Genomic DNA, 25,504 nt, shown 5'->3' on the forward strand with positions numbered 1-25,504 from the left:
AAGTCGTGGATGCCCGCACTGCGCATGCGCCGACGCAGTGACACTGACCTAACGGTGCTGCCAGCGCCACAAAGCTCCCGCGGGACTGGGGAGGCGCTGTGAGAAAAATCGCGAGTGCTCGCAGTGCGCAGGCGCCGCTGATGGTTGCGCATGCGCCGAGCCTGCCCGCCGTGAGGCCCGGCTCCCTCCGGCGCTCCGTACGATGCCGCCCCTCGCCCCGCGGCGGGGTCAGGGCGCGGGCGGCCATCTTGTGGCGGCGGCCCCGGCGGGTTGTTGTCGGTGAGGCCGCGCCGCGCCCCCCCCCGCGGGCGGAGCAGCCCCGGCCCCATGTCCTCCTTCTCGGAGTCGGCGCTGGAGAAGAAGCTGTCGGAGCTGAGCAACTCCCAGCAGAGCGTGCAGACGCTCTCGCTGTGGCTCATCCACCACCGCAAGCACGCGGGGCCCATCGTCGCCGTCTGGCACCGGGAGCTCCGCAAAGGTGCGCGGGGGGTTTGTCCGGCGGGGCCGCTCTGGCAGCCGCCGCCCCGAGGTAGCGGGGCCGCCCGCGGAGCTGCCGCTGAGCGCGGCCGGTTCCTCCCGGCGGAGCTCCAGAAGTTGGTGCCCGGGAGTTTACGGGAGCCTGGGCGCTGTTTACTTGCTGCTGCTGTTGTTGTTGTTGTTTACTAAACTTCGGGGGAACACCACGTGTGAGGGGTGTATTCCGCTCTTACCGGCGGCGTTTTAGGGAAGGCGAAGGATGGAGGCACAGGGAGAAGATGCTCATCTCTGGGCGGGCGGTTTGGGTGTTAAAAAGGAGATGTACGGATCACGATCCCTTACAAGTGCGCTAGCTCTTTGGCTCCGTTTTTAAATTTTAGGTTTGGATTCATACAACACACCCATTACAAAATTAGTGAGAAGAGATAAGCAAAGAAAAAGTACTTGCGGAAGTCTATAAAACTTTTTGGTGCTATCATCCAGAAACATTTTTGTGGTGGATTAAAAAAATAGGTAATTTCGCAGATGGCTTTATCCTGAAGTCAAGGGAGGCTGCCAGTCCTGCTGATGGCAGGTGATCTTTAGGGTCCCTTCCGACCTTTTTGAGATTCCACAATAGTTTTATCCTACATTTTCACTCAGTTTTGAGTTATGCTGTTTTATTTATTTATTTAGTTTTCCTGAAGTTAATTAATAAAAAATAAACTAATTATTTTATTAATGTGCTGATGGATTAGAACAACTTGTTTTACTTGTGTTTAAAATTGATTGGTTTTTAAGAGTTGAGGTGTCACTGGGCACAAAAAGCATTAAACTCATGTTTGTTTTATGAATTAATTAAAACAGAGCAGAAGTGAGGACATGGACAACTACTTGACTTGAAAGCCCCTGATTTCCTTTGGTAACATGGAAATGTTTTGAACTTTGTTTTCAGACTGCAAAGCTATAAACAACTTTGAAAGTCATGTTAATGATTCCAGGCGAAAGAAGTGAGAAGTTAATGCAAACTCTCCTTTTGTTTTTTCCTTTCTTCTTTTCCTGTTCCCCCCTTTCAGCAAAATCGAGTAGGAAACTTACTTTCCTATATTTAGCAAACGATGTTATCCAGAACAGTAAGAGGAAAGGTCCTGAATTTACCAGGGAATTTGAATCTGTTCTCGTGGATGCATTTTCTCATGTTGCCAGGTATGTTGCTGTATTTCTTCAGCTTTCCTCTCTAGGAATTTGTGTTCTTGTTATTCAGAGCTTAATTCAACTGGGTTTTTTTTAAGTGTAGTGGGTGTTTGTACCCTCTCTGTAACAGAGATTGGATCCTGACTGTTTTGTGGTTGTACACTGTTCAGTTCAAATGGCAAGCTTTTTGTGTGAACCAGTCCTTCACAGCTTCATGTGTTTGTTCTCTATGTGCAGCTTCTATGGACTCTATTTCAATTGTTACCTACAAGATCTGTCAGATCTGTTTATGGGCAGTGGAACTGAACAGTTGGGTGTGTTTATTAAAGCCACATAATGAATGGCTCTGCCCCATTGTCAAATGACTTTGAAAGAGCTGATGTTTTGGGTCACTGGATTCTCACCAGCCTCCTGGTTTGAGCAGTTTCTTTGTTTGTTACCTGGTCAGTAATATCTTCGGTGGAGGAAGGAAGAATTTCATAGTTGAAAGGGAAGAAGTGATGCAGCCACCACCTTACCAAAATGTGCTGTTGTTTAGTTAAGGTTGTGTCTAAACAGCATAATAAATCCTGTTATCTCAGCTAAACAACATTAATGCTCTGGGTGTTTGTTCTGTCAGAGCACACTGTGAGTGCATTTAAGTGCTTAATGATCCAAGCAACCTGATTTTAACTGGGGTGTTATTGGCTGAAACAACTGTTTAAAGTTAATACTCAGAGTGGTAAACTTGTCAGGTTCAGGGATTTTTATGAACTCTTATTGCAAATTGTGAACGATAGCGAGTTTCTTCTTTCACAGCTTTTCTGCCCTTACTTTGAGGTGGGAATGGTGAGCCACTTCCAGGCAATCTTTAGGTCAAATAAAGGGGAAAATTTGCCACAAGTATGTTGTGCATAGTTTGTCTCACACAATATAAGCAAGATTCTCTCCAAATGTTCCCATATTGCAATGGGTGCAGCTGCCAGTTTGGAAGATGCTCTCTGAAAACATAAGGAGTGTTGCTCAGCTGAACTGTAATGATTTCCTAATCTTTGAACAGAGAAGCAGATGAGGGCTGCAAGAAGCCCTTGGAACGATTGCTGAACATCTGGCAGGAGAGGAGTGTGTATGGCAGTGAGTTCATCCAGCAGCTCAAACTGTCTATGGAAGACTCCAACAGCCCCCAAACAAAAGGTAAATGCATATTGCTTGTCACGTGTGTTTTGTTTTTAAATTGGTGCATGTTTCACTGAAAATACTGTGAGGAGTTGAGCTCTGGGCTCGTTTAGTTGAGTTGGTGCCAGAGCTGGTCATGGAGATACTTCAGGACAGTGTTGAGAAGTCTGATATTCATTAAACTCTCAGTTCTGATTTGCATATGTGCTGTCATTTGCCTTGGGGCTGGCAGTGAGCTTACCTGGGTGTGATGTCTGGTGCTGCTTGTGCAGATACAATGCTCCAGGGCTGCATTTGGGGTGAAAGCAAGTCAGTCATGCAGGGAACTGTTGTATCCACCTCAAGTCAAGTGTCCCACTCTGCATCTCTGAGACTGCTTAACTGGGTTATTAGGATGTCTTATTCAATACTGTTAATGCTTTCATTCTCATATTAATTGTTTTGTTTTCCATAGTTACTGTATTTTGTTATGATGCAGCAAGGAGTTTTGAATAATTGAAGTCTGGAATATATGCCCCAGAGGCTTCTCTGCTCACTTTTTCTCTTACACCAGCTGATGTCATTTGGAGAAAACTCTAACTTTGCATAATTTAATATCATTAGAACATCACAGATATAACCTTATTACTGCATAAGGTCTGTGAGAAATCAGGCATAAGCTTGTGTTTTTACTGTGCTTTGTTTTACTGCTTTGGTAGATCTTGCTTCTTCTATAGCACTTGGGGGTGTTTCACTGGTAGTGCTCCAGTGGAAAAAGAGGAGCAGTGGGATGCCTAAACCATAGAAGGTGAAGGTCATTAAAAATCAAGAGTGTTCTGGTTAAGGGAATATTTATCCACCTTACAGCTGAAAGAAGTGGATGCTTCATTCCTGGGAGTGTTCAAGTCCATGTTGGATGGGTCTCTGAGCAAAGTGGTTTTGTGGCAGATGTTCCTGCCCATGGCAGAGGAGTTGGAATGAGATGATCTTTAAGGTCCTTTCTGTTCAGCCATTCTGTGGAGTGTCAGTGTCTTCAAATTAGCTGGAATGACATGGCTGCTCTGGTCATATTTTTTTCTATTCCTCACAGAGCTCTGATGGTGTGATAGAGTTAGTTTGGTCATTAGTAAAAGGCTGTTATGCCATTCTTAGGTGGTAAAAAGAGGTCTGATTGAGTTGGCATTTAGTGTAGAATTAATATGAAGATATGAGCATAAATGAGATCTGTATGTGAAGACATGTCTGGCTGTAGCTTCATGCTTTTTCACACAGTGCTTTGGGCAGGACTGCTGGATGGATGCTGTAGCAGCTCACACCAGCACCATTCCACATGCCCTGATTGAGGTTTACCTTTTGGAAGATTACTTTTGCAGTTTTTTCCCCAAAGTGCCCTGACCAAGGGAATTGTCCCATCTGTATGGAGACAGAGGGAGTCTGTGCTCTGAGGGGTGAGGGTGAACAGTCTCTACATGAGCTGGCTCATGCTGGGGCTCCTCTTGTCTGGGTGCAGTGATTGAGGCATCTGTGTGTCATCCAAGGCCAGAATTTACAGTCCTGACAGCCCTTACCTGATTAACTGAGGATTTGAAACTTTAATTTAAATTAGTGTACCTGGGTAACTGTTTCACAAGTGTCTAACTTTGAATCCAAAGGCCTTGATAATTGACAACTGCTTCTGCTACTGTTGTATTCTCAACTTAAAAACATTTGTACAAAACAAAACTTCCTAAGAGTAGCAGATCTTTGTTTGTGGGAAGCATAGTTAAAGAATACAAACCCTTCAAGAACTGCTGTGTGCACAGCTTCACTTGGCAAGAAACTTAGTTTTTGCCTGGGTAATTAGAGATACTAATGTACTATCTTTTATTTGAGGGAAAGTTCAGGCCTTTTCATGAGAGTGAATGTTACTGCCTTGTTAATACATGGTTAAAAAATTTGAAAAATTCAGCAGAGTTATCCTGTGGATTTTTTCATGCTTTGACTGGTGTGTGTGCAAATTAGCTTCTTGATGGTATGAGCTAGTTTCACCTGGGGCTTTTATGAATTTGTGAGATAAATTGGTGTTTGAGTTTCTGGTGAGTTGCAGAAGGCTTTTTTATGATTACTGTATTCCATTTCTAAACAGGTGAACATAAGCAAGATGGAGATTAAGTTGTCCTGGTTTACAGATAAAACAGTTGTCATAAATATGGAAAACAATAGTCCAGTGGTCCTCCAAAGCCGTTCTGGCTTGCTGGGTTTGTGGGCTGCCAAGGTAGACACAGCTGAGAAATAGGCAATGTTAGTGTCTGTAGATTGGTAAAAGCTGTGCTGTTAAAATGTTGGAGCTCCTCAAGGGCATCTGGTGCTCTTGATAACATCTGATGCTGGGATAACAACTATTCTTTGCTTCAGCCCGAGCTATGGCAACAGGTCGGTTCTCTGGTTATTTTCATACTGCAGCGGCTTAAATTCCTGGGCTGGTGGATGCTTCTCTGTGAGAAGGATGGCTCTGCTTGTCTTGAGAACACCACTTAGGAGGTGTGAGATTTGCCAAAATGCAGTGGAGTGCTGTATCAGTGAGGAAATACATCTTTAAAGCTCATCAGTGAGTGTTTGAGTGGTACAGTTTGTCTCTTGTTTTGTGAGTAATGCACAGCAATTCAGTTGTCTGCACATGCTGAATTCCTGCTGTGGAGCAGAGCTCATTTCCCTTCAGAGAGATAGAGGGGTAGGACATCCAGCCTTTTCTAAGTATTGTATTCCCTGGTTTGACTGCTCAGTGTGCAGCTGACTACCAGATTTTAGTCTTTGGGGTTCCTTAAGGAGATGTGCATATGCATGGAAATGAGCTTTTGAATGTTGATACATTGTTTTATCTCTAAATGTATTCATTAAGCTTGCATTTGCTTTCGCATTTATCTCCTTTTTTATTAGAATGTTTCTTTTCACAATCAATAGGGAAGAGAAAAACCACCCATTTCTCTCAAAGATTGGAAAAACTAGGTCTTAAAGGTTTGATGTGAAGCCCTTCAGGCAATACGACCGATATATATAGCTGATGTGTTTTCTTTTTGTTGTCTTTGTAACAAGCAGTTGAAGAAGGTCCTTGAATTGCTGTGATGTAGGAGTGTGTCACTCTTAACACAGAACCGAGCTGCTCCCTGACTGATTTCATTGTGTTTATGTTGCAAATTCTGGTACAGAAAGTCAGACCTGTATTAAAATACAGGGAAGAACAGAGATGAGAGCAGGCAGGGAGGCTTCTGAGGGTAGCTGAAATAAAAGCACCTGGACACAGGGCTAGTTATGGTTTTGGAGCAGCTCAGCTCTGGTTGTGCTTACCCTAGGAGAGGCTGCCAACAAATATATGTTGTAATGAGAACTTCAGCAACCATAAGTAATCTACCCTCAAAAAGAGAACGGTTTGGAATGGTTGGAGGGGGTGCTGGCTCATTAGAAGCTTGTTTGCCTCTGAACAGGCATCAAGAGCTGAGAACAAAAAAGTGAGCTGGGAAGATCCTCAGGTGTTTTTCCTGACAGGAAAAGCTCATAGTTGTCAGCAAGGCTTTCGACACAGTAACCTTCCTCAAGTAGCATAAAAGTTGGTGCAGAAATACTTTTGCAGATGTCTGTGGACTGTGCAACAGCAAGGTAACAACATCCTGGAGTGTCATTGCAAAGCTGTTAGGAGAGCAGATGTCTGTCATTTTGGGGAAATGGGGAGTGCTTTGCCATTTGGAGACTTCAGGAGTAGTTCAGTGAAGAGTTGACTTCATTGGGCTTTCTCTGTCTTCTTTATATCATATCAAAGTGGGCTCTTGATTTTCATGGAAGAAGCTGTCTGTATTCTACAAAGATCTCTCGTTTGTTTTGGACATGTATACATTCTGATCAGTTCTGGATGTTCTCGGTGCTTATTTGCCCCTGGCTGGATTTGACACGTTTTTTGCTAGTGTAGACTGTGATGGTTAAATTACTTCTGTCTGGCAGATTTTTAAAGTTACCCAAGCAGGGTGTATTATAATCTGTGCTGTGCTTCTGTTCTCTTTCAGGGGTCCTTTTGCTCCATATGCTCTTGGGTTTGTAGATAAGTGTAGGGTTTTTTTTCTATTTTGATGAAATTGAGATAGGCTTTGTAGAATTCTGCAGTGAGTGGTGCTCAGCATTACTGATTTCAGGGTGGTTCCAGTCTGACACACTTGGCCTTCTTCAGATGGAATATTCAATGAATTCTGAATCCTCTGTGTCAGAGTGGTGAGCAAGTGTATTGCTGTGTCTTGTGGTAGACCAGTTGGCAACACAGCAGGAATAACTCTTTAGCAATTTGAATCCCAGCTCTCAGTTTAATTTCACTTGTGTGATCACTGTGGTCATCCATTCATCTGTTGGTTGGCTCACGTTTATCCTCTGTTGGTTAATTATTTTATGATAAGTACATACAAATGATAAATATTGATGATCTGTTGTGTTGGGCTGGGTAATTTTAAATGCTCTCTTTGGCCACTTTATCATCTGCTCATCTCCTGTTCAACCCAACTTGTGTTTCTTGCAGACTGCTGTGGGCAGCAGCTGTTTTCCTTGTTGGTCTGGTGCCTCACTGGCTTGTCAGTCAGATTGTGGAGCACTCATACATCAGTTGGATACATACAATAATTAGCTGTCCTTTTTCTAGCCTGGGTAGCTTTGTTCTATCAAACATCAATAATTCCTTTGGTTTAGGGTAACTTTTGTGTGCTGCTTTGCCTTCCATTGAGTCTGTTCTCTGCCAGATCTGTTTGTGTCTGTGGGAAGGTCATTCAGCTCTTTCCCCAATGATCAAGATGTAACAGCTCCTCTGATTTCTGTCCATTAGAATGAAATTTTTTCATGCCCCACCTGACAATGCAGGCAAAACTGTGTTAAAGGACACACCTTTCTGTTTGGTTCCCCATTAGAATTGAATAGTCTTTTTTTAAATTGAGTGATCTTGGCTTTTCCTGTGAATCAAAGTGTATACAGAGTCTGTTCTTGAGCTCCATGGTTATCTTGGCAAGACTTGATTCCATTGAATAGATGTTCTTAAGACTGTCCAAAGGTTTCTTACAAATTACCCCATATCTTATTGTCTTTGGTGGCAAGTCTGAAAAATTATCTACCTTCTTTTGAATGTTCTGTAGCTGGATCAAAGGCTTCATTATGACTTCTGACTCATTTAAATAAACTATCTCTTCCCTTTCAAACTGCTGTTTGCTGTGCTGAGGTTAATTTAACCAATGCTGTCTTGCTTTATGACACCTCTGTTTCTGAAGCATTGCAGGTTCCCTGCTTGGAGATCAGTTCATGCCTTGCCTGTTGCTGTTGTTGCTGTCACATCTTGGAGTTGTAGTTTCACAGAACTGTCCTGAAGCCCTCATTTTGAGGGCTTGATGAGAGAGTGGAAGGCTGAATAATCAGCAATTATTGTGTTGATTGTGGAATCACAGTGAGCATACAGTTGATGCAAAAGATAACTTGAAATTCTTCTGTCCCTATGTACCTTCACATCCTCACCTGTACACTCAGTGTTAGCCTGAACATCTGAGGGTTCAAATCTGTAATTTATTGACAAATAGCATGTTTATTTGCCTTTCCTACTTTCTTTTTTGGAGACACAATCACATATGAAGTGCACACTGCTCGTGTATCCTCAGGCTGGCGTGTATAGAGATACATGGGGAAAAAAAAATCAATCTTTTATTACTGTTTTGCATTTGAGTGTTTGGAATATGATGCCAGCATTAAAGTCCAGCTGTGGTCATCCCCTAGAGGGCCTAGTCATCAGAGCATCCATCTGGTGTAATTCTTTGAAGTAAAGCTAGTTAAGGTGGGCAGAACTGGCATCCAAATGAGTTGTTTCTGTGTCTTCAGTTACAGAGGAGAAGAAGTCTTTAAAGCGAACTTTCCAGCAAATACAAGAGGAGGAGGATGATGATTACCCTGGAAGCTATTCACCCCAAGACCCCAGTGCTGGGCCACTGCTGGTATGTGGGATGGGTTGAGCCTGGGAGGAGTCTGGAAGCCATATGGCCACCTCCCCTGTGTCACAGCCACAAGGTGGAGCTGACAACAAGTGAAATAAATGTTTAGTGGCCAGATGCAGTTTGGGGTTGAGAAGTCCATGTGAAATGCAACAGATTCCTTCTTCCTACTCCAATAGTGAATCACTTCTGAGCAATTCAGGTAGTCTAACCCAAGGTCTGAATAGTGCTGCCAGGAAAGAATCTCAAAAAACTGCTAGAAGAACAGGCCATATTTTAAATTCTTTTTAAAATCAATATGTAACCTCTCAAACCTAAAGCTGTGAACAGTTAATAGACAATTTTCTAGGCCATATCTTTCCATATCTTTAAATTATTAAAAAGCAAAACATTTTTTATGTTTGTATGGAGCTGGTAGGAAAACCAGCACTGAAGACTTTAGATGCTCCATGTTACTGGTGTGGAAATATATGAAATGAAATAGAAAATCATTGTGGCCAGTTGAGGCTACAGAATGAACATATGTTAATCCTGAGTCTATTTGAAGGGGATAAAAAATTCCACCATCCATCTGGTAAGCTGTAAACATTGAAAAATAAAAATAAATAACAGTTGTCAAGGAAATAAATGAAAATTTTGTTGTTTATACCTCCAGATGCCTTGCAGCTTATGGTTTCTCTTGTTACTGTTGGAAATCATTTGCAGTTTGCAAGGAAGTAGTAAAGATTAGGTAATGGACCTCTTTGTTTTTCAAATTAAGAAAATATTTATTTAAAATTTGTCAGTGTTTTCATTAGTTTTTAAACTAGTTTAAAAATCAGTGCTTGTGTTTATAGGCCTAGTGCTCTGTTTCAAAAACCTCCCCTACTTCAGGATTTTTAAAACAAAAAAGCAGCACTTTGTTCTTCCTGTTGAGGGAGTTTCTCTGTTTAAATTTCCTTGAGCAAGGAGGAAACACAGTGTGTTGGGGATGGTCCTCCTAGAGCTGTCCTCATCCTTGTCCTTTTGAAGTTTGGATTCATTTTAAGTGAATTAATTCAGACTGACACATCTTTGCTCAGTGCACTAAGGCCAGCTGAGAGATGAGCTGAGGGCATACTGAGGAGCCCAGTTCAGTTGCAGAAAGCTGTGTGCTTGCAGGGTGCTGGCAAAATCAGATTACAAAGTTTGCTTTATGGGAAGAGCTTTTGTCATCATTGGAGTTTATAGTCAGTAAGAAGTTACAGAATTCTGAATCTTGTAATGATAGAAATCTAATGCAGTGTTGTTTGGACTGATGGAAATTTGGTGCTGGGTGTTTTGCTCTGTCTGAATGCAGCTTTACAGCAGAACAAAGAGGTGCCTGTACACTCCAGGGAGGCAAAGACTGTCAGGGATGCTTGGGTGGAAGATTCAATCCCAGCTTGAGGCAGCACACAGGGCTGGTGGTTCTCTCAGACTGGTGTGGTCATGTCCTACTTAGCTATGTCTTAAATGATCACTTTTCTTAATTGGACTGAGAAGTTTGCCTCTGCAGAGTCGTGAAAAGGATGACCCTGCTGGAATTATGCAGGAGGAGCTGAACACTGGGATAGTGTAAACTCCATGAATACTCCTTGTGTTAGGTTTAAAAATGACTTGAAGAAAATATTCCCCAGGCAGTGCCTTTTAAAGGTGGGAGAGCTCCTCTGCAGTGACCACATCCCTGTGAAGTGGATGTGGTTATGGTTACCTGGTTTTACTTTTGGCTCACTTGTAGACTGAGGATTTGATCAAAGCCCTACAAGACCTGGAAAATGCAGCGTCAGGAGATGCGACAGTGCGGCAAAAAATTGCTTCCCTGCCTCAGGAAGTTCAAGATGTTTCATTACTGGAGAAAATTACAGGTATGAGACTGGAAGATGAATGAACATAGTTCCAAAGAATAACGTAGTAATCAAAGTGTTAGGGTTTTTTTTGTTTGTGGTTTTTTTTTTTTTAATAATCACAATGTATGAATGAATTCCTGCTTTTGTGTCCTTGCTTTGTAGTTCCGGGGTAATTAACAGATAGCAATCCTGTGAAGTAACACTGAAGATTAAACTTACGTAGCTGCTTCCATTTTTTTGGCTTGGACTAGGCTTTGGTGCTTTGAGAACATCATCAGCATTTTGCAAGAATATAAAGGAAATTGCGCCAGAGTTCTCAAGTGGATGTGTTTGCTTTTGAACACCTCAACTGTTAAGATATCTTGAACTTTTATCAGACTGTGCTGAGTACACATATAGTCTTTGATTGATATATTTTTGAGTTCCACCAGACTGCTGAGTACACATCTACTCCTTAATTGCTATGGGAAAGGCAAATTGCTACCCCCGTTAATCTGTCAGTCTTTGTTTAAATTAACTTCTGCAATTGCATTTGAAAAGTAATTTTAATAGAAGCATTTAGAGTTGAACTGATTTGACTCTTGTTCCTGGAGGTAGTTTTAATTTAGAACTCATTATGAATTATCACTTATTTGGCTGTTCATAATATATTCTTACAGTGTCCAACTGGACTGTGCAGTTCTTAGATTTGTGTCAATACATTTGAAATTAATCATATATGAGGAATTAACAGGTGCAGACTGTGTTTAAATGTAGAAACCATCTGATTTGTTTACCTGAAGGTGCTTCCTAACATTTTAATTAACCTGTTCATAGAGGCTTACTATTCATAGATTTATATCTTTGCTCATAGATTTATATCCCTGCCTTCACTGATACCTCTGCAAGGATTAAATTCAGTTATATCAGTCTCTAAAATACAGCCCACAAAGGGTGCATGTCCTATTTCCCGTATATCCCTGTGATAACAGCCCTTATTTTCCTGTCAAGCCAGAAGTATATTTACGAACAAGATGTTATTGTGCTTGTGGCTTACGAGTTGCAGCCAATTTGTCAACAATTGGAAGTTTTAAACTTTGTCCTCTAAATCACCCAACGCTTTTGCACGCAGACAAAGAGGCTGCGGAGCGGCTGTCGAAGACGGTGGACGAGGCGTGTCTGCTGCTGGCCGAGTACAACGGGCGGCTGGCGGCCGAGCTGGAGGACCGGCGCCAGCTGGCACGGATGCTCATCGAGTACACCCAGAACCAGAAGGATGTGCTCATGGAGAAGGAGAAGAAGCTGGAGGTGAGTGTTTATTACCAGGGCTGGCAAAACAATTGGCTCACCCTGGACTCCTTATCTGTGGGTTTCTCCTGAGGGAGGTGATTCCCGTGTTATCTTTATGCGATTTCCCCGTGTTATCTTTACACGATTCCAGCTTTTACCTTTACATTTAATTGCAGGTGTTATCTTTACTTTTGGTTCTAGGTTATCTAGGTTCTAGTTGTCTTTGCACTTGGAGTAAAAGTGGTAAGAATGTAATGTTGTATCTGAAAAGTGTAGATCTGTTCAGATGTTCAGTCTAGATGTTTCAATGTGCCTGGAGAGCCCAGAGCTCTATTCTTAAAGAAAAACAAGCTTGCCTAACACATGCCTCATTTTGTTATGACATGCCCTTTTTCAAAAAATTTGAAATACATATGTTGCCATACATACCTGAGGTTTTCTTATATTGCTTGAATTTTTTTGTTATTTCCTGATGGCTAGGTGTTCATCTGCCTCCCGAACCCCTGCTTGTTTAGGGGAAGCAGTTAAGCCAGATCATCTGCTCTCCATCCTTTAACATCCTTTAACAGCTTCTGAGGTGCAGTGTAAATGGGGCAGGTAGTGAAAGACAGTGACTTGTGTTTCCTGTGCTGCTCCTTTGAGCAGGGAGAGCAGGACCCTAAAACAGCCTGGGGCTGAACTGAGCCCCCCTGCTCTGCCCAGCATTAGGGGCTGTGCAGCCAGCTGTTTACAGCTGTTTATCCAAAACGTGCCTTCTCCATGGAAGTTCTTTCAGCAGCACGTTGTGGGACTAGCAAGGAGTTTAATTAATGACTGTGGTTGTATGTCACTCTGCCATCTGCTAAACTGCCCCTTGGCGGCACATTAAGGCTTCTCTGCACCACAGTGCTGGTGATGAGCAGCTGCTGCAGGGTGGGATGGGAGGGGATGTGGAGGACAAAATCTCCTGGAAGGAGACTGAGCTGCAGCAATTGCAGTCTCTGTTTACTCTCATGGCAAATCTCATCCTCTGACAGCTCGGCAACTTTGTTCCCAGATAAAATTCATTTGGAGTGTTTTCTTTGCCTGTGTTTATATTGGAGTTTCTCAATGCCTTGTGACTGAATTTCTTCAAGCATAGCATCAATCTTATGACTGAGTCAGAAAAAACATTTTTAGGCATGGATACAGATGATGCCATGAAACCAAATCTTGTTTGGCAACTTACTTATTTTCTGTGGAAGTCTTGGGTCAGGTTTTGGGGTTTTTCTTGCTTAAAGAAGGACACCTGTGTGTATGTAAAAAAAACCCAAAACAAAAATGATAGACATACTACTGTTTATAGTAAATAGGTAGCAAAATGCTGCACAATAATATTTTTAAAGGCCCAGAACAATTCGTAATTTTGAGTCAGTTTGAGACTGTGAAACTGAGAAATCCATAATGACAACATGAAATTAAAATTTCTAATGCATTAGCTGAAATGTTGTGACAGTCGTGGAGGTTTTTTGTTTGGAAAATATTCTTTTAGGAAAAAAATGTTACTTGAAAATTATAACACTGGCAGAGGCAAAAACATAACCCTGAAAATTAAGTGTTTTGCTGGCTGAGTTGCTTTGTTAATGATAGTAATCCTGTTGATGGCAGTGGGACAGGGTTCTGGCTTGCTGATAGGCGTAAATGCAGTTTTTCACTCCATTAGAAAATGAAGAATGATCCTATTTAAATATTAGGATTTTATTAAATATCTGGTTAGGTTGGCATCTTTGTCATTCTGCCAGACAGGGTGGCCTCAGTGCTGCAGCAGTCTAAACAGAGTTGCAGGAAATGCCATTCCAACAGTGAACATGAAGCTCAATTGATATTCGTGTCAGCTCTCAAACCTCAGTGAGGGATGTTGCCTGATTACAGCATTCCATTGTTCTGCCCTTGTAGAGGGTTAATAAACAGTGAAAGATGCTGGTTACAGATAAAGCAGGCCAGATCTGCTTATCAGTTTTGTTTGAGTCTTTGATGTTCTCACATTATTGATAAGCCTGGATTTTTCTTTGTAGTGCTAATAAGCATTTTACTAGAAGGATCTGAAACTTGTAGCAATTAAAAATGTATTAAAAAACCAAAACATTTACTCAGGCAAGGTCTGAAATGAGAAAATAACTTTAAACAATCTAATTTTACATATCTACTCATTGTAGTCTTTGCTCTCTTGAGATATCTTTTGCAGAATCTTGGGTACTTTGAGTTTTTCCTCTTGTGCTCTAAGTTTCCTGACTTAGATGAGAGGGTGTGTTTGGATAGAAGATGGATTGTTTACTTCACCATCCTCATCTAGCCAGGGCTGTTGGTTAAGGAGAGGGGCTTCTGAGAGAAATAAATGACAGGGCTGTATTTTAAGAGATGCAAATACCTAATTTGGAAACTACTCTGGATGGTTTTTGTATTTTGTTTACTCACAAAGTCTTTCACTGTGATGCCAATGAAAGTAGCTAATCTGTGTCTTTTCAAAAAGCAGCTTTTGTGGTCTAAAGAGCTGCAGTTGTTTACTAATCCTGTTAATGCTGTCCCTCATGAAACAGCAAATTGGTAAAGCATATATAAACTCAGTGTATTTGTGCCCTGTGGGCTAATGCTCAGAATACCCCACATGTCAAACCACTGTGACACAGCTCTTGTCATCAGTTGCAGCAAGGCTGTTTGAGGGACACTGCTGAGGAATGTGGCTTTGGAAAGGAATTGCACATCAGCATGGATACAGCTGGCATGAGTCAAGATTTAAACAGTGGGGGGTGAAAAAGCACTGGTGATTTGAATGGAGAAAGCTGGAAGAGAGCCTTAAGATCATAACATAAAGGCAAACTCTGGTTTTAGGGTAGCAGTGGAAAAAAATCAAAGTGTGATAATTAGGATTCCTTTATCCTGGGAGTGGTATTGTGGTATTTTGACTGTAGTCTAAGAGCATTTAAGAAGGTAGATTTTCTTTAATTCCCTCAGTCAGTAAAATCAGCTGGCCCCAAACTGATACCAAGGAGCCTATAAAAAGGCATGTATTTTCAAAGGTAAGTATTTCTCATGTTAGCTTCCTAAAGTGTATGGGAGATACTGTAATTCAACAGCTTAACACTGAATTTCTTTTAAAATGGTGCTTCATCTTGCTCAGCAATTGTGGGCTTGATACTGCAGCTACTGTTTGATCTTCCTTCACTGGGATACATCAGAGGTGGCCTGGACATTCACAATAGCAGATGACAGTAAATAAAATCCACTTTCAGACAGGTGTAGAACCAGGAACTGTTATTTCATAAGAATGTGTCCTTGTACTTCACAGGAGTATTGAACTTACAGTGGAGGTTTCCTAATTTATGTTATTTTTGGCCGTTGCTGCCCCATTACAATTACTGAGCACAATCAGTACTCAGTACATGGGGAGATTTTTTTGTCCTCCAGCACCTGTGCCTGACAAACTTCAAGGAGAATTGTCTTTTGAAGTCAGAGCACTCTTCTGGAATGCATGGCAGGCAAGGAGAAGAAATGAAGGGAAGTAGTTTGTGTAAAATGGAAATATAGTGGGGAGAACATCCCATGCTGGTGTACCAGGCAGCTGTAAAATGAAGCCAGATAAACAGATAAGACTGGAAGAAGCAAGGAAATGGCAAATGATGTAGAAGCTTCATGGGTACTTGAAATTAACTACTAGCAGTAAGAAACCTAGAGTGAGTGGAGGGAGGATTGTTTTAATCTGATGGGGAGAAGAGGCAGAAAAAATAGAAAATTATGCATTCAGAATTTTTGGTTTGATGTGCAGTTGGTGAAGGCAATTCTTTCACATATCTTCTGTATCTGTGCTGGGGAAAGGTGGCATGAGCTACACTGTAGCATAGGCAGTGTACTCAAATAAGTGGGTGTTTACATGTCTGCAGCTATAAATCTAAAGAACATACTGTATTTAAGATCTAGTTCAGGGGAAATATTCTGGCTCTTGGCTGCAGCTGAAAAATTGTCACTTAGAGTCCTGCTGAGAGCTCTGGGGGTTTTTAGATGTTTGTGGGTTTTAATATTCATGGCTTCAAGGCACCTTTAATAAGGTGTTAATGCCGTGCCCACACAAATTTGCAAACCCTCTTTGATAATGCATCTCTGAGGGATGAAGTGCCTTCTCACTTGAGGTTTTCTGGACTGCCCAGCACCACACATTTTCTTGAAATACAATTAAGTTCAGTGGGTTAATAGGCAATTTATTGCTGTGCTGCTTCCACTGCCTGGGTCTTTGTAGTGTGTCACTGTTGGCGTGGCTTTGTGGCTGCTGCTTCCCTGACAGGAATTCTTGGGTTGTGTGGTATATTCATTTCAGTGGTTTAGACAGTGAAACAGGAGATTAAGTTTTAGGGTTCCTGCCAGGAAAGAGAATGTGGTCAGTATTTGACTTGTGTGAAGTAGCAGGAGCAGCTGTGGGAAGCAGCAGCAGAGTGGGGTTGGCTTTGCCATCCTGGCAGGTAGATCCTGAGCTTGGAGCACCCTGACACTGTCTGACCTGGGTCTGTAGGACCTAACTGGTGACTGATGGGGCAAGCTGTGCACCAGTCCTGCCAGCTGTGAGCCACTGGTGCCTCTGGTGTGGGACAAGAGCACAGGCTGCTCTGTAGGGATGTGAGCTGACAGCTGCAGGCAGCCTGGGTCTGTCGGGCTGTGTATGGCTCCAGGCAACAGCTGTTTCTTTGCACAATGCAAGGATACATTTCCTTCACTTTGTAGGTGCTTGTAGATATTTATAATTACAGTAGTACTGCAAATAGAATAATACCAAACAATAAAAGCAAATAAAAATAATACAATATTAACATAAAATGATTTAATGCATTTTACTGAAGTGAACGAGTGTATGACTCTCTTTCTTGGCTAGAAAAGTAATAAGAGTCTTGGAGAGGTGAATATGTAGCTATTGGCTTGTGCCCTGAATGTTGTTTTTTGTGGTGAACATCAAATGCACCGCCCTCAATGTTTATTTCTGGAAGGATGTTTGGCAGATGAAATGATTGTTTGTGTCTGTCATACAGTTGCAGCAGCCTGGGCTTTTTCTGAGTGCTTTTGAACATTGCAGAGGTTGAGGCAGTCCCAGCAGCTGGGGAAGTAGCTCTGTGGAGGCCTCTACTGCTGCCTCTTCTGTTGCCCTAAACAAAGAGGAGAGCAAGGAAACAAGTTATGGTTTGAGAGCGTGGGATTCTGCCAGGAGCAGAAACACCATCTCTGCTGAAGTGTGATGAATGACACCACAGAAGAAAGAAGCCTTGTCAAATTAAAAGAGCAAGACTGGACAAATTTAAGGTGTGAAAATGAACTGAAGACTCTGTAAGGAAATACATCATTCAAGCTCTGATTCCTGGACTGAATCTTTCAGATAAAAACTTCAGATTTGCTGGTTTAGTGCTGCTGCAGAATGAGGAAACCTGGCTTCACCCTGGCATTTGGTTTCACTTTGCTTTTGAGGAGGGTTCTGATGCAATGAGCTTGTGGAATGGCAGAAGTTTTCCTTTCTGTTCTTTTTCTAGTAACTGTTTTGAAAGTGCTGTACATAGGTTAAGTGGCAAGGAGCAGAAGCTAAGGAATGCCTAATCAATCTGCTGCAGTGCTGTGGTGTATTTAATGTTTTTAAAGAGAACACTTAATCACATGGCTGTCAGACCTCTCAGTTCACTATGTGCTCTCCAAATTTCTGCTGAGCCTCTGATGCATTTTTCCCCTGGCTTGTGCTCTTCTGCTTTCCTACAGCTGGCTCAAGCTGCATCATATCAAAACTGTGCCTGACCGGCTGCTCTTCCTATTCACTTTCCAAATTCTCATTAGTGCTTAGCTAGATGTTTTTTCACTAGATGCAATTGCTGTGATGACTTACAGCATGTTCCTGCTCGACCCTGTGCAGGAGAGGATGTGTCCAGTGCACACTGTGAGCCAAAATAAGCTGAAATCTGTGCTGTGAAACGTGACAAGGTGAACCAGGCCACGCAGCAGTGCTCAGGATGAATTTCCTGTCATGTTGATTACAGTCAGTTCTATAATGTTCAAGCACGGCTGCTTTGGAATGAAACACTCTGTCAGCTTCATTCAGCAGTGGTTAATTCTGATTTTGCATTTGTTTCAAGGACTGAGTATCTAATTCTTTTGGCCACTGAGGATGTAGAACGCCACGCACCGAAAGGAAATGTTGATTAGCAAAAGCATCCATGTGGCACAGTGCCAGATTTTTCCTCTATCATCCTGAAACTTCTGCTTACAGCAGAGATCTCATTATTTTGTCTAAAAAAAAAACCAAATAGCATCCAAATACTATTAATCTTAATATAAGCCTACTGAGCAGTGAGGCAATTAGCTCAACACAGAGTACAAACAAAGGCCTCGGAAAGCAGCAGCTTATTTGAACTGGACTTTGTGTTGTTCAGTTTCATGAAATGAAAGGACCTTGTGGAAAAATCTGCAAGGTGCAGTTTCCAGGCATGTCATGGGCTACATGAATAACATGGTTTCCCATAAAACCTGCTTCCAGAGTTCTGTGTTGCAGAATATGGCAAGAACTTGTGGAAAAAGCGAAGCTCTCAAGCTGGAAGGGGGTTCTGTGTCTCTGCTGCTCTCTATTCTTGAGGGGATCAGCCAGCATTCCCAGCTCTGGCTCATGGGCTCTCCACTCCTTGACAGCTCTGCCAGGAGTCAGCACAGAATCTCAGACCCAGAGGGATGGAGAGGGTTTAAGCATGGAACAGACAGTTTTCTTCCATGCTCTGTGATGTATATGCAATCTGTCCAGTAAGTATTCATCTATTCTTGGAAATCTTGGTTTCTGGATTACTCCCTTAGTCTCCATTCCTGAATTTAGTGATGTTTTTCTGAGCCAATTTTTAGTGGTTTGGGGGCTGTTGCTGCCTTTTCCTTGTGAGAACTTTTTCTTTCTTATTTTTTCAGTTTGGTAGTAAAAAAGCAAACTGAAAAAATTAGGCCTTTGATGTTGACTGCATAATACTTGCATTTACCTATTAGTAAGGGGGAGTTATTTGCAATTGAAAGGAATATGGTTTTCAAAGTGACTTGGTGTTTATTTTTGGTCATCATATGCATAAAAAAGTCTCCCAATCGAGAAGATATTTCTGATAACTCAATGTTCCATGTAGCCCTCATTGCAGAGTATCCCTGTAAATGAGGACATGTTAAGAGCAATATTTTCCTAAACACTTGAAACTGTTAACTGTGAATCTGGAAGCAGCTTGGTGCTGTTAATATGCAGAAGAATTCCTCCTAAGTCTGTATGTTTGCCAACAGCACTGTGGTTTGGACACAATTTGGTGGTTCTTCATTTGTCAGTGTGTTTTATGAGAACTGGGCTGTCAGGCAGGGCATTGGCAAGATTCTCCCTCCCTTAAGTAGCTCTGCTGGTGAAGGAATGTTGTTTGCATCTGATATAACTCTAATGGTCATGCAAATCACCTTCAGCTCCAAAGCCATCACATTCCAGTTCTCACTGTGCACGAGAAGTGATGGATCCTGGTCACCTCATCAGTTTTGCCCTGAAAATGGCAGGACATTAGTCTTTGTGTGGAGGTTGTACCTGGTTTTACATAATTGTTTTATGTGGATCCATAATTGGATCTATAAACCCATAATTGTTTTGTGTGGATCTTGGCAATTCAAGTAATATTTGAGGTATTTTCTTGGCTTGTGTCTGGAATTTGCAACTTCTTTTGATCTTCACTGCCCATTTTTCAGACCTGGAGAACTTGCCAGCTACCTTGCCATTTTTTTTCCCTATCTTTAGTGGGAATTACTGCAGGAAAAAAAGAAACACCTGCTGATACTCACTCTTGACAGCTTGGCATTCTTGATGAGGAAGTGCTGTTCATTCTTTCCTGCCTTGATATCCATCACTCCCTGACAATGGCCTGAATTATGGATTTAAAATTATTTTTAAGATGGTCTTCTGTGGATCTCCCAAGTCCAGCCTCTTCCACCTTCTCTCTGCCAGCATTTGGAGTACAAGAGCTCAGTAGATGTTCCTGCTGTCTCTGCTGTGTGTGGAGGGGTCTGGTGTGTTGCTTCTCCTGCCTCCAGCACTGGGGATGTGCCAGCCCTCAGCTGAGCACTCTGGGCACTCTCTCCCTTTCTTTCCCCAGGGTTGGCTCCCATGTTCTTTTGGAGAAGAATCCCAAGGGTTGGAATGCTGTGCCTCCATGGCATCCCTCTTTATCTGCTGCTGCTCTGTTAATGCTAAAGAATCTGGGGGGGGGGGGTGTTTTTGTTCTGTCTTCATCTCATGACTTTCTCAACTTGTTTCTCTCTGAACTACCAAAGGAGTGTGATTAGGAATGTGGGTGCATTATTTTTTTGGTCCTGATTCTATGTCTTTCATTAAAACAAAACAAATCCTCACAAAATTAATGGGGTTTTTTTTATTACTGTTCTCTAGGCATGAGAACAACACCCTGCAGTTCATGGAGCTGGGAGGGTTTTGTTTGGACTTGATTATTTCACTGTGTATCCTGTGTATGTTAACAGAAGTGTTTGGGTATATTAACTCACTGAGCCTCATAAAGGATTGAAGTTTGAAATAGGCTGTTATAAGACATTCCTGCTTGGTGCTGGCAGGAAATTTATGGGATATACTTTCATAGCCATTGCAAAGGTATTGGGAGTTGTTGCAATTGACAGCTGCTCTCACTGTTCTGATTCAAAATAATGAAACACAGAGAGTGTAAACTCCTTGCTTGTAACCCCACAGGAACTGCTGTGCTTTGATGTTTGGAGAAGGTGAAGAGAATTTCCATCACTGAGAAGGTTAGAAAGTCTGGATTAAAGTTGTAAACTCTTCAGAAAGATGTTTTGATTAAACATGTGCCTAGTTTCATTTGATCTTCAGAGATATAAACTTCTGTTCTCTTTGCCAAGTAATTAAGAAATGAAAAGTAAATTGATATTCTAGCTGGATGTGTGGCAGTCTGTTCTGTGTATGGTTTTTTTCCTTAAGCTCATTGTTTCCTGCATTCTGGAGATACCATGAAAAATAGGCCACATGTAGTTGAGTAAAGACTGGCACATTAAAAAAAAATTACATGCTCTGGAGTTTTATATCTTCAGTTGCTGTCTTCTGTGATTGTTACATGAATCTGTAGAATCACAAAACTTTGAAAACAGCATAAACAGTGTTTAATTAATCTTCTATAGTGGATAACTTGGATGTGTGCTGGGCTGCTCTTAAGTGGCCTCTCCCCAGAATTGACCAAAGTACAGTTAGTTTTTTCTTTCTTCCATTTTCAGGGTCCAAACTCCTCTCTCTCCTCATTATGAACACAAGTCACTGGTGTCTCTGGGACCTGGGGGCATTTCTGCACATGGATAGGGATTTCTTACTGCACTTTCACTACTCAATCTAGACCTCATTTGTGGAAAAACCTCTTGCAAGTTGTCTCTTTGGAGATTTTTAGCTTGCTCTTTTTTTCCCTCTGTAATAAAATGCTGAATATTTTAGTGTCTGTGTCCAGTGTGGATGTACCTTTCCCTGGTTTACATTCAGTGGTCCTGCATGTGTTTCCATGGTGTCCCTGCTGTGCCAGTCTCACAGCACAGCTGCTGGGGTTGTAATGTGAACTCATAGAGGAGATCCTGTTTGACAACCAAAACTTGGGTTTGATTTAATGACTTGAAAGGAGAAATTGGATTAATTAAGTGTTCAGAATTGATCAAGTTTGAAAGCAATGAGTATTTTGGCAGCATAGCAATACTTGTGGTGTCCCTCAGCCTGTGGTTTCTGGCAGTGGAGGGGTGTCACAGGAACATTCTGGCAGCAGCTAGGAGTCAGTATTTGGGGAAGAACACAAGGATAAAGCAACTCTGCACTGACACTTCTCTCAAGTGCTCTATCAGGCCCCAGTGTGTGCTGGTTTGGGGACATTTTACATGTAAAATTGGTAAGGCAGAGCAGGGTTATTAGTTTAGGGATGCCAGAGCCTGTCAGCAGGCTGTGAATTTGGGGCAGATGGCAGGGTCTGCAGTCGTGCCAGCAGTTGCTCAGAGTACCAGGGCCTGGCCACCTTCTGTGAGTCCTCACCTGGAAGATACTCCTGGCTTAACTAACAGCACTGTTAATTAACCTGTGCTTAATCTTTGTTCTCTTGTTTCTTTCCCTCAGGAATATAAACAGAAGCTTGCTCGGGTAACCCAAGTGCGCAAGGAGCTGAAATCTCACATCCAGAGCCTTCCAGACCTGTCACTGCTGCCCAATGTCACAGGAGGTCTGGCACCTCTGCCATCTGCTGGGGACCTGTTTTCAACAGACTAGAACAAACCATGTGTCCCAGTTTTCATTATTACCAGCAGAAGTGAGAAGACTCTGGTGTTGGCTGGAAGTCCAGTCTTCCAAGATCTGCAGTAGGAAGGAACTTGCAGACTGTGCTTTGAACCTCTTGGCTGCTCATACTCACCCTCTCTGTGTACACTGGCTCACCTGAGGGGAGGAAGAGGAGTGAGTTTTGTGAGCTCTGAAGGGAGTGGGGTTGGTCTGTTTAGGCAAATACTTCTCTCATCTTTTCCTGTACTCTTTAGTTGTTGTTTGCTCTTAGCACTTGTTACCCCCACAAAGATCACGAATCATGTACACACATACCTGGGAAGCTTCCAGAGGAAGGGTGACCATGCAGCATCTTCTCTCTGTACAAATATTATTTCTGAATAAGTCTCATCTGTTTTAGTTGGGTTTCTGGGCCCCATCTCTGGGAGCAGTGGAATGGCTCATGGGCCTTGTAGGGATTTGTGTGCATGTGAGTCCTGTGCCACGGTGGAGTCAGGGGAGGGCATCTGCTCAGCACTGGTACAGGGAAAGATTTTTCCTAAACCTGCAGTTCCTCATAATGCTGTGGCCTGATGTAAAGGTAGTTCCCATTTGGCACAGATGTAAATTGAAGTCACAGGCAATAAAAATAAGCAGCTTTTCTTTGTGAATTAGAGGTAGACTCATAAGTTACACTGTGCTGAGCAAAGCAGAACTGGATGTTACCTAAGTGGGAGTGGAAGTAAATTTTGTTCTAGCTACCTTAGATTTATACCACATTTTTCCTCTTCATTATATGAAATTAGATGGTGATGAAAGCTTTGATTCAATGATCTGAGAGGCTGGAATGGTGTGTGGCAGCTGCTGGTGTCCCTGTGACAGGCATTGTTAGGTCTGCTCTCAGGATGGTTACATTGAGAATACAATGATATAAACTCTCCATCGCTTTAGTGAAGTTGTCTGATGCACAGAAGTTAAATGTGGTATAAATATTTATTTATATAGAAAATAGACCCATATTATATGCATATATCCTGTATGCACATGTACCCTGTCCATGCATGTAGATATTAGAAGGATGTACTTAATTTTGTGTCACAGATTGTGAGTTGATTTTTATAATCAGGAAAAGTGTAAAAACAAAAAGGTAAATTTTAAAAGCTCTTAATTCCATTATGTTGCTGGCTAGTGTTTTAGCTGCCAGGGGTGTAGTTGCATTTCAGTTTGTGTGTTAGGTGTGACAAGCTGGACTCTGATCACTGAACCATTCCAATCTGGATACAATCCTTTTTAAATTTAGCACATCTCACTATAAAAGAGGTTCTGTTTCTGGAGACACTTGATCTGGTAGCACAGGTTTTGTAAGACAGAGGCTGAAGTGAGCTGAGATGCTCTTGCTCTCTCTGTGGTCTTGAGCTGGTGTCAGAGCCAGAAAAAAAAAATGCAGAAATGCAAAGCTTGTTCTGCTTCACATTAATTTATTTTGCAGGCTGTTCAGTAGCCCGGTCAGCATTCAGGTACAGCAAACAACAGCACAGCATCTTTTGATCATTCAGTTGTTCAGAAGCTCATGTCCTTTTCCTACTGACACTTCCTTTTGTCCTTTTTTTATGCTCCTTGCACCCTCACTGCCCAGCCAACAGATATTTTTTTCTCTTTAGTTTACAGGAATTTTTCCAGTGGCAGAACTATGCGTTCCCTGAGTCACTTTGACTGTGCAGCCTTTTATGGTCCAGACTTTAGATTAAGCACTGTACATTCTCTCTGCTTTTGCCAAAAATGAAAAACGACAGCAAAAAAAAAACCCAACACCAAACTTCAAGAACCCAAACCAAAAGACTCTTCCATCCTGATTCAGCTCACAGTTACCCTGAGGCTGTTAAACCAAGTTATTTTGAGCATTGATTGAATGTGTATCCATCATAGGACAAAAACTGTCAAAAACTGATGTAGACAAATGTGTTGGCATCTCACGTTTGTGTTTTGGGCAGATCTGTGAGAGAGTTGTCTGTCTGTTTTTTTATTTTTTAATTGAATTGTTTTGATTTTTTTTTTTTTTTTCCTGAATATATGCGTGTGTTTTATTTTGCTTAATTTAAATGAAGTCTTGTGGTTTTTAATTTTATTTGTTTTACTTTTTGGGCAAAGGGCATCTGGTGAACTTGGTGACATTTTCTGAAAGTTAAACAGATTTCCCCACAGTGTGTCTTTTTTAACAAAAGCTTAAATCTGTATATTAATTGACTTAGGAATTAATTTAGACATATAGACTGCCATTTGACAGCAGTATATTCTGAAATGTCTCATAGATATCTATTTTTGAATAAAGAGGGTGTCATTGAACAGTAGTGTCCTTATTTCTTTCCTCAATGCTCTGACACCCTGTGGGTTTTGTTTGGGATTTTTTACCCTTCTAAAGCCTAGGCAGTGACTTGGGGAGATCCTTGTGCCAGTTTTCCATGCAGAGTGAAAATGGGGGGTTTCTGTAGGATGTGCCAGTGAAATATACAAATAAAAGCCAAACCTGGAATGGGAGGAAGGTGCCTCCCTGCATGAGCACCAGGAGCTGCTGTTCCAGCAGGATCAGTGTGATCAAAATCTCTCAGCTTTGGAGGTCTCCACATTGCCCTGGGAGTTAATTCTGGATGTTCTGGGGAGGCTGAGGAGTTCCTCAATTAACCAGTCTGCAACAGCCTCTGTGGGCAAACAGTGATTGTTTCACATGCCCTGGAGAGCATCTGCAAAGCGGATTATGTTTTATACTGATTTACAAATCTTCCCTTAAAGGGACTATATTTAGCATTGCTTCCACAAAGGCTCTGCTTTGCAGAGGCTGGGCAGTGTTGTGGGAGCAGGAGGGAGCTGGTGTGGTTCCTCCTAGTGAGAACCACCTTTGTGTGCTGTTGCAGGAACTAAGGTGGGGTTTTCAAAGACATCAGTGTAACAAGGTACTGGGTGTCCTTCCTTGCCTTTGCAAATCAGGTTTTTGTTGTTTTTTTAAGAGCTGGAACAAATGCCTCCAAAAATACTTGACTGTTAGGCAGCTGCCTTTGCAGTTCAGTACCTCAGTGTACTGGTGTGCATTCCCTGCTGTGTAAACAAGGAATGGTGGCTTATGCACCTGTGCAAGGTGAGGAACTCACTCCTGACTAGCTAACGGGTTAACTGTGAGATCCCAGGTTGTGATGGTGATGAGGAAGGGCTGGCAGAGCCTTGGATGGGGGGGAGGGAGGGTGATTGTGCTGCCAGAGCTTTGACCCAGGGCAGGCTGCTGTTGGTTTTGAATTTTTGGGCCGAGTTTTGATATGTTCCCTAAGCAGTTCCAAACTTTATGTATATTTATCTCT

General features: G+C 42.1%; 1 protein-coding gene across 5 annotated transcripts; it reads left to right on the top strand.

Moving 5' to 3' along the window:
- Positions 1-18: 18 nt before the first annotated feature.
- RPRD1B (regulation of nuclear pre-mRNA domain containing 1B) lies at positions 19-24,500 on the top strand. 5 transcript variants are annotated; one of them, XM_079321594.1, is made up of 8 exons: positions 43-478; positions 1,533-1,662; positions 2,690-2,823; positions 8,653-8,765; positions 10,501-10,627; positions 11,721-11,896; positions 20,613-20,668; positions 22,020-24,500. In XM_079321594.1, exons 1-7 carry the CDS (start codon positions 328-330, stop codon positions 20,643-20,645), a joined length of 864 nt encoding a protein of 287 aa, XP_079177720.1. In that variant the 5' UTR covers positions 43-327; the 3' UTR covers positions 20,646-20,668; positions 22,020-24,500. The 5 variants fall into 5 exon arrangements, with proteins under 5 accessions (XP_079177718.1, XP_079177720.1, XP_079177719.1 ...); XM_079321593.1 differs by having other exon boundaries at positions 66-529; XM_079321592.1 differs by lacking the exon at positions 20,613-20,668 and having other exon boundaries at positions 19-478.
- The last annotated feature ends 1,004 nt before the right edge of the window (positions 24,501-25,504 follow it).

The sequence above is a fragment of the Erithacus rubecula genome (assembly GCF_903797595.1).
Source record: "Erithacus rubecula genome assembly, chromosome: 18".
Lineage (NCBI taxonomy): Eukaryota > Metazoa > Chordata > Aves > Passeriformes > Muscicapidae > Erithacus > Erithacus rubecula.

Excerpts from the sequence above, each read along its gene's own strand:
- RPRD1B (XM_079321591.1), top strand. The coding sequence starts at position 328 with ATGTCCTCCTTCTCGGAGTCGGCGCTGGAGAAGAAGCTGTCGGAGCTG. Across the intron at positions 530-1,532 it reads CTGGCAGCCGCCGCCCCGAG|CAAAATCGAGTAGGAAACTT; the intron begins GTAGCGGGGCCG and ends CCCCCCTTTCAG. Across the intron at positions 11,897-22,019 it reads AGAAGGAGAAGAAGCTGGAG|GAATATAAACAGAAGCTTGC; the intron begins GTGAGTGTTTAT and ends TCTTTCCCTCAG.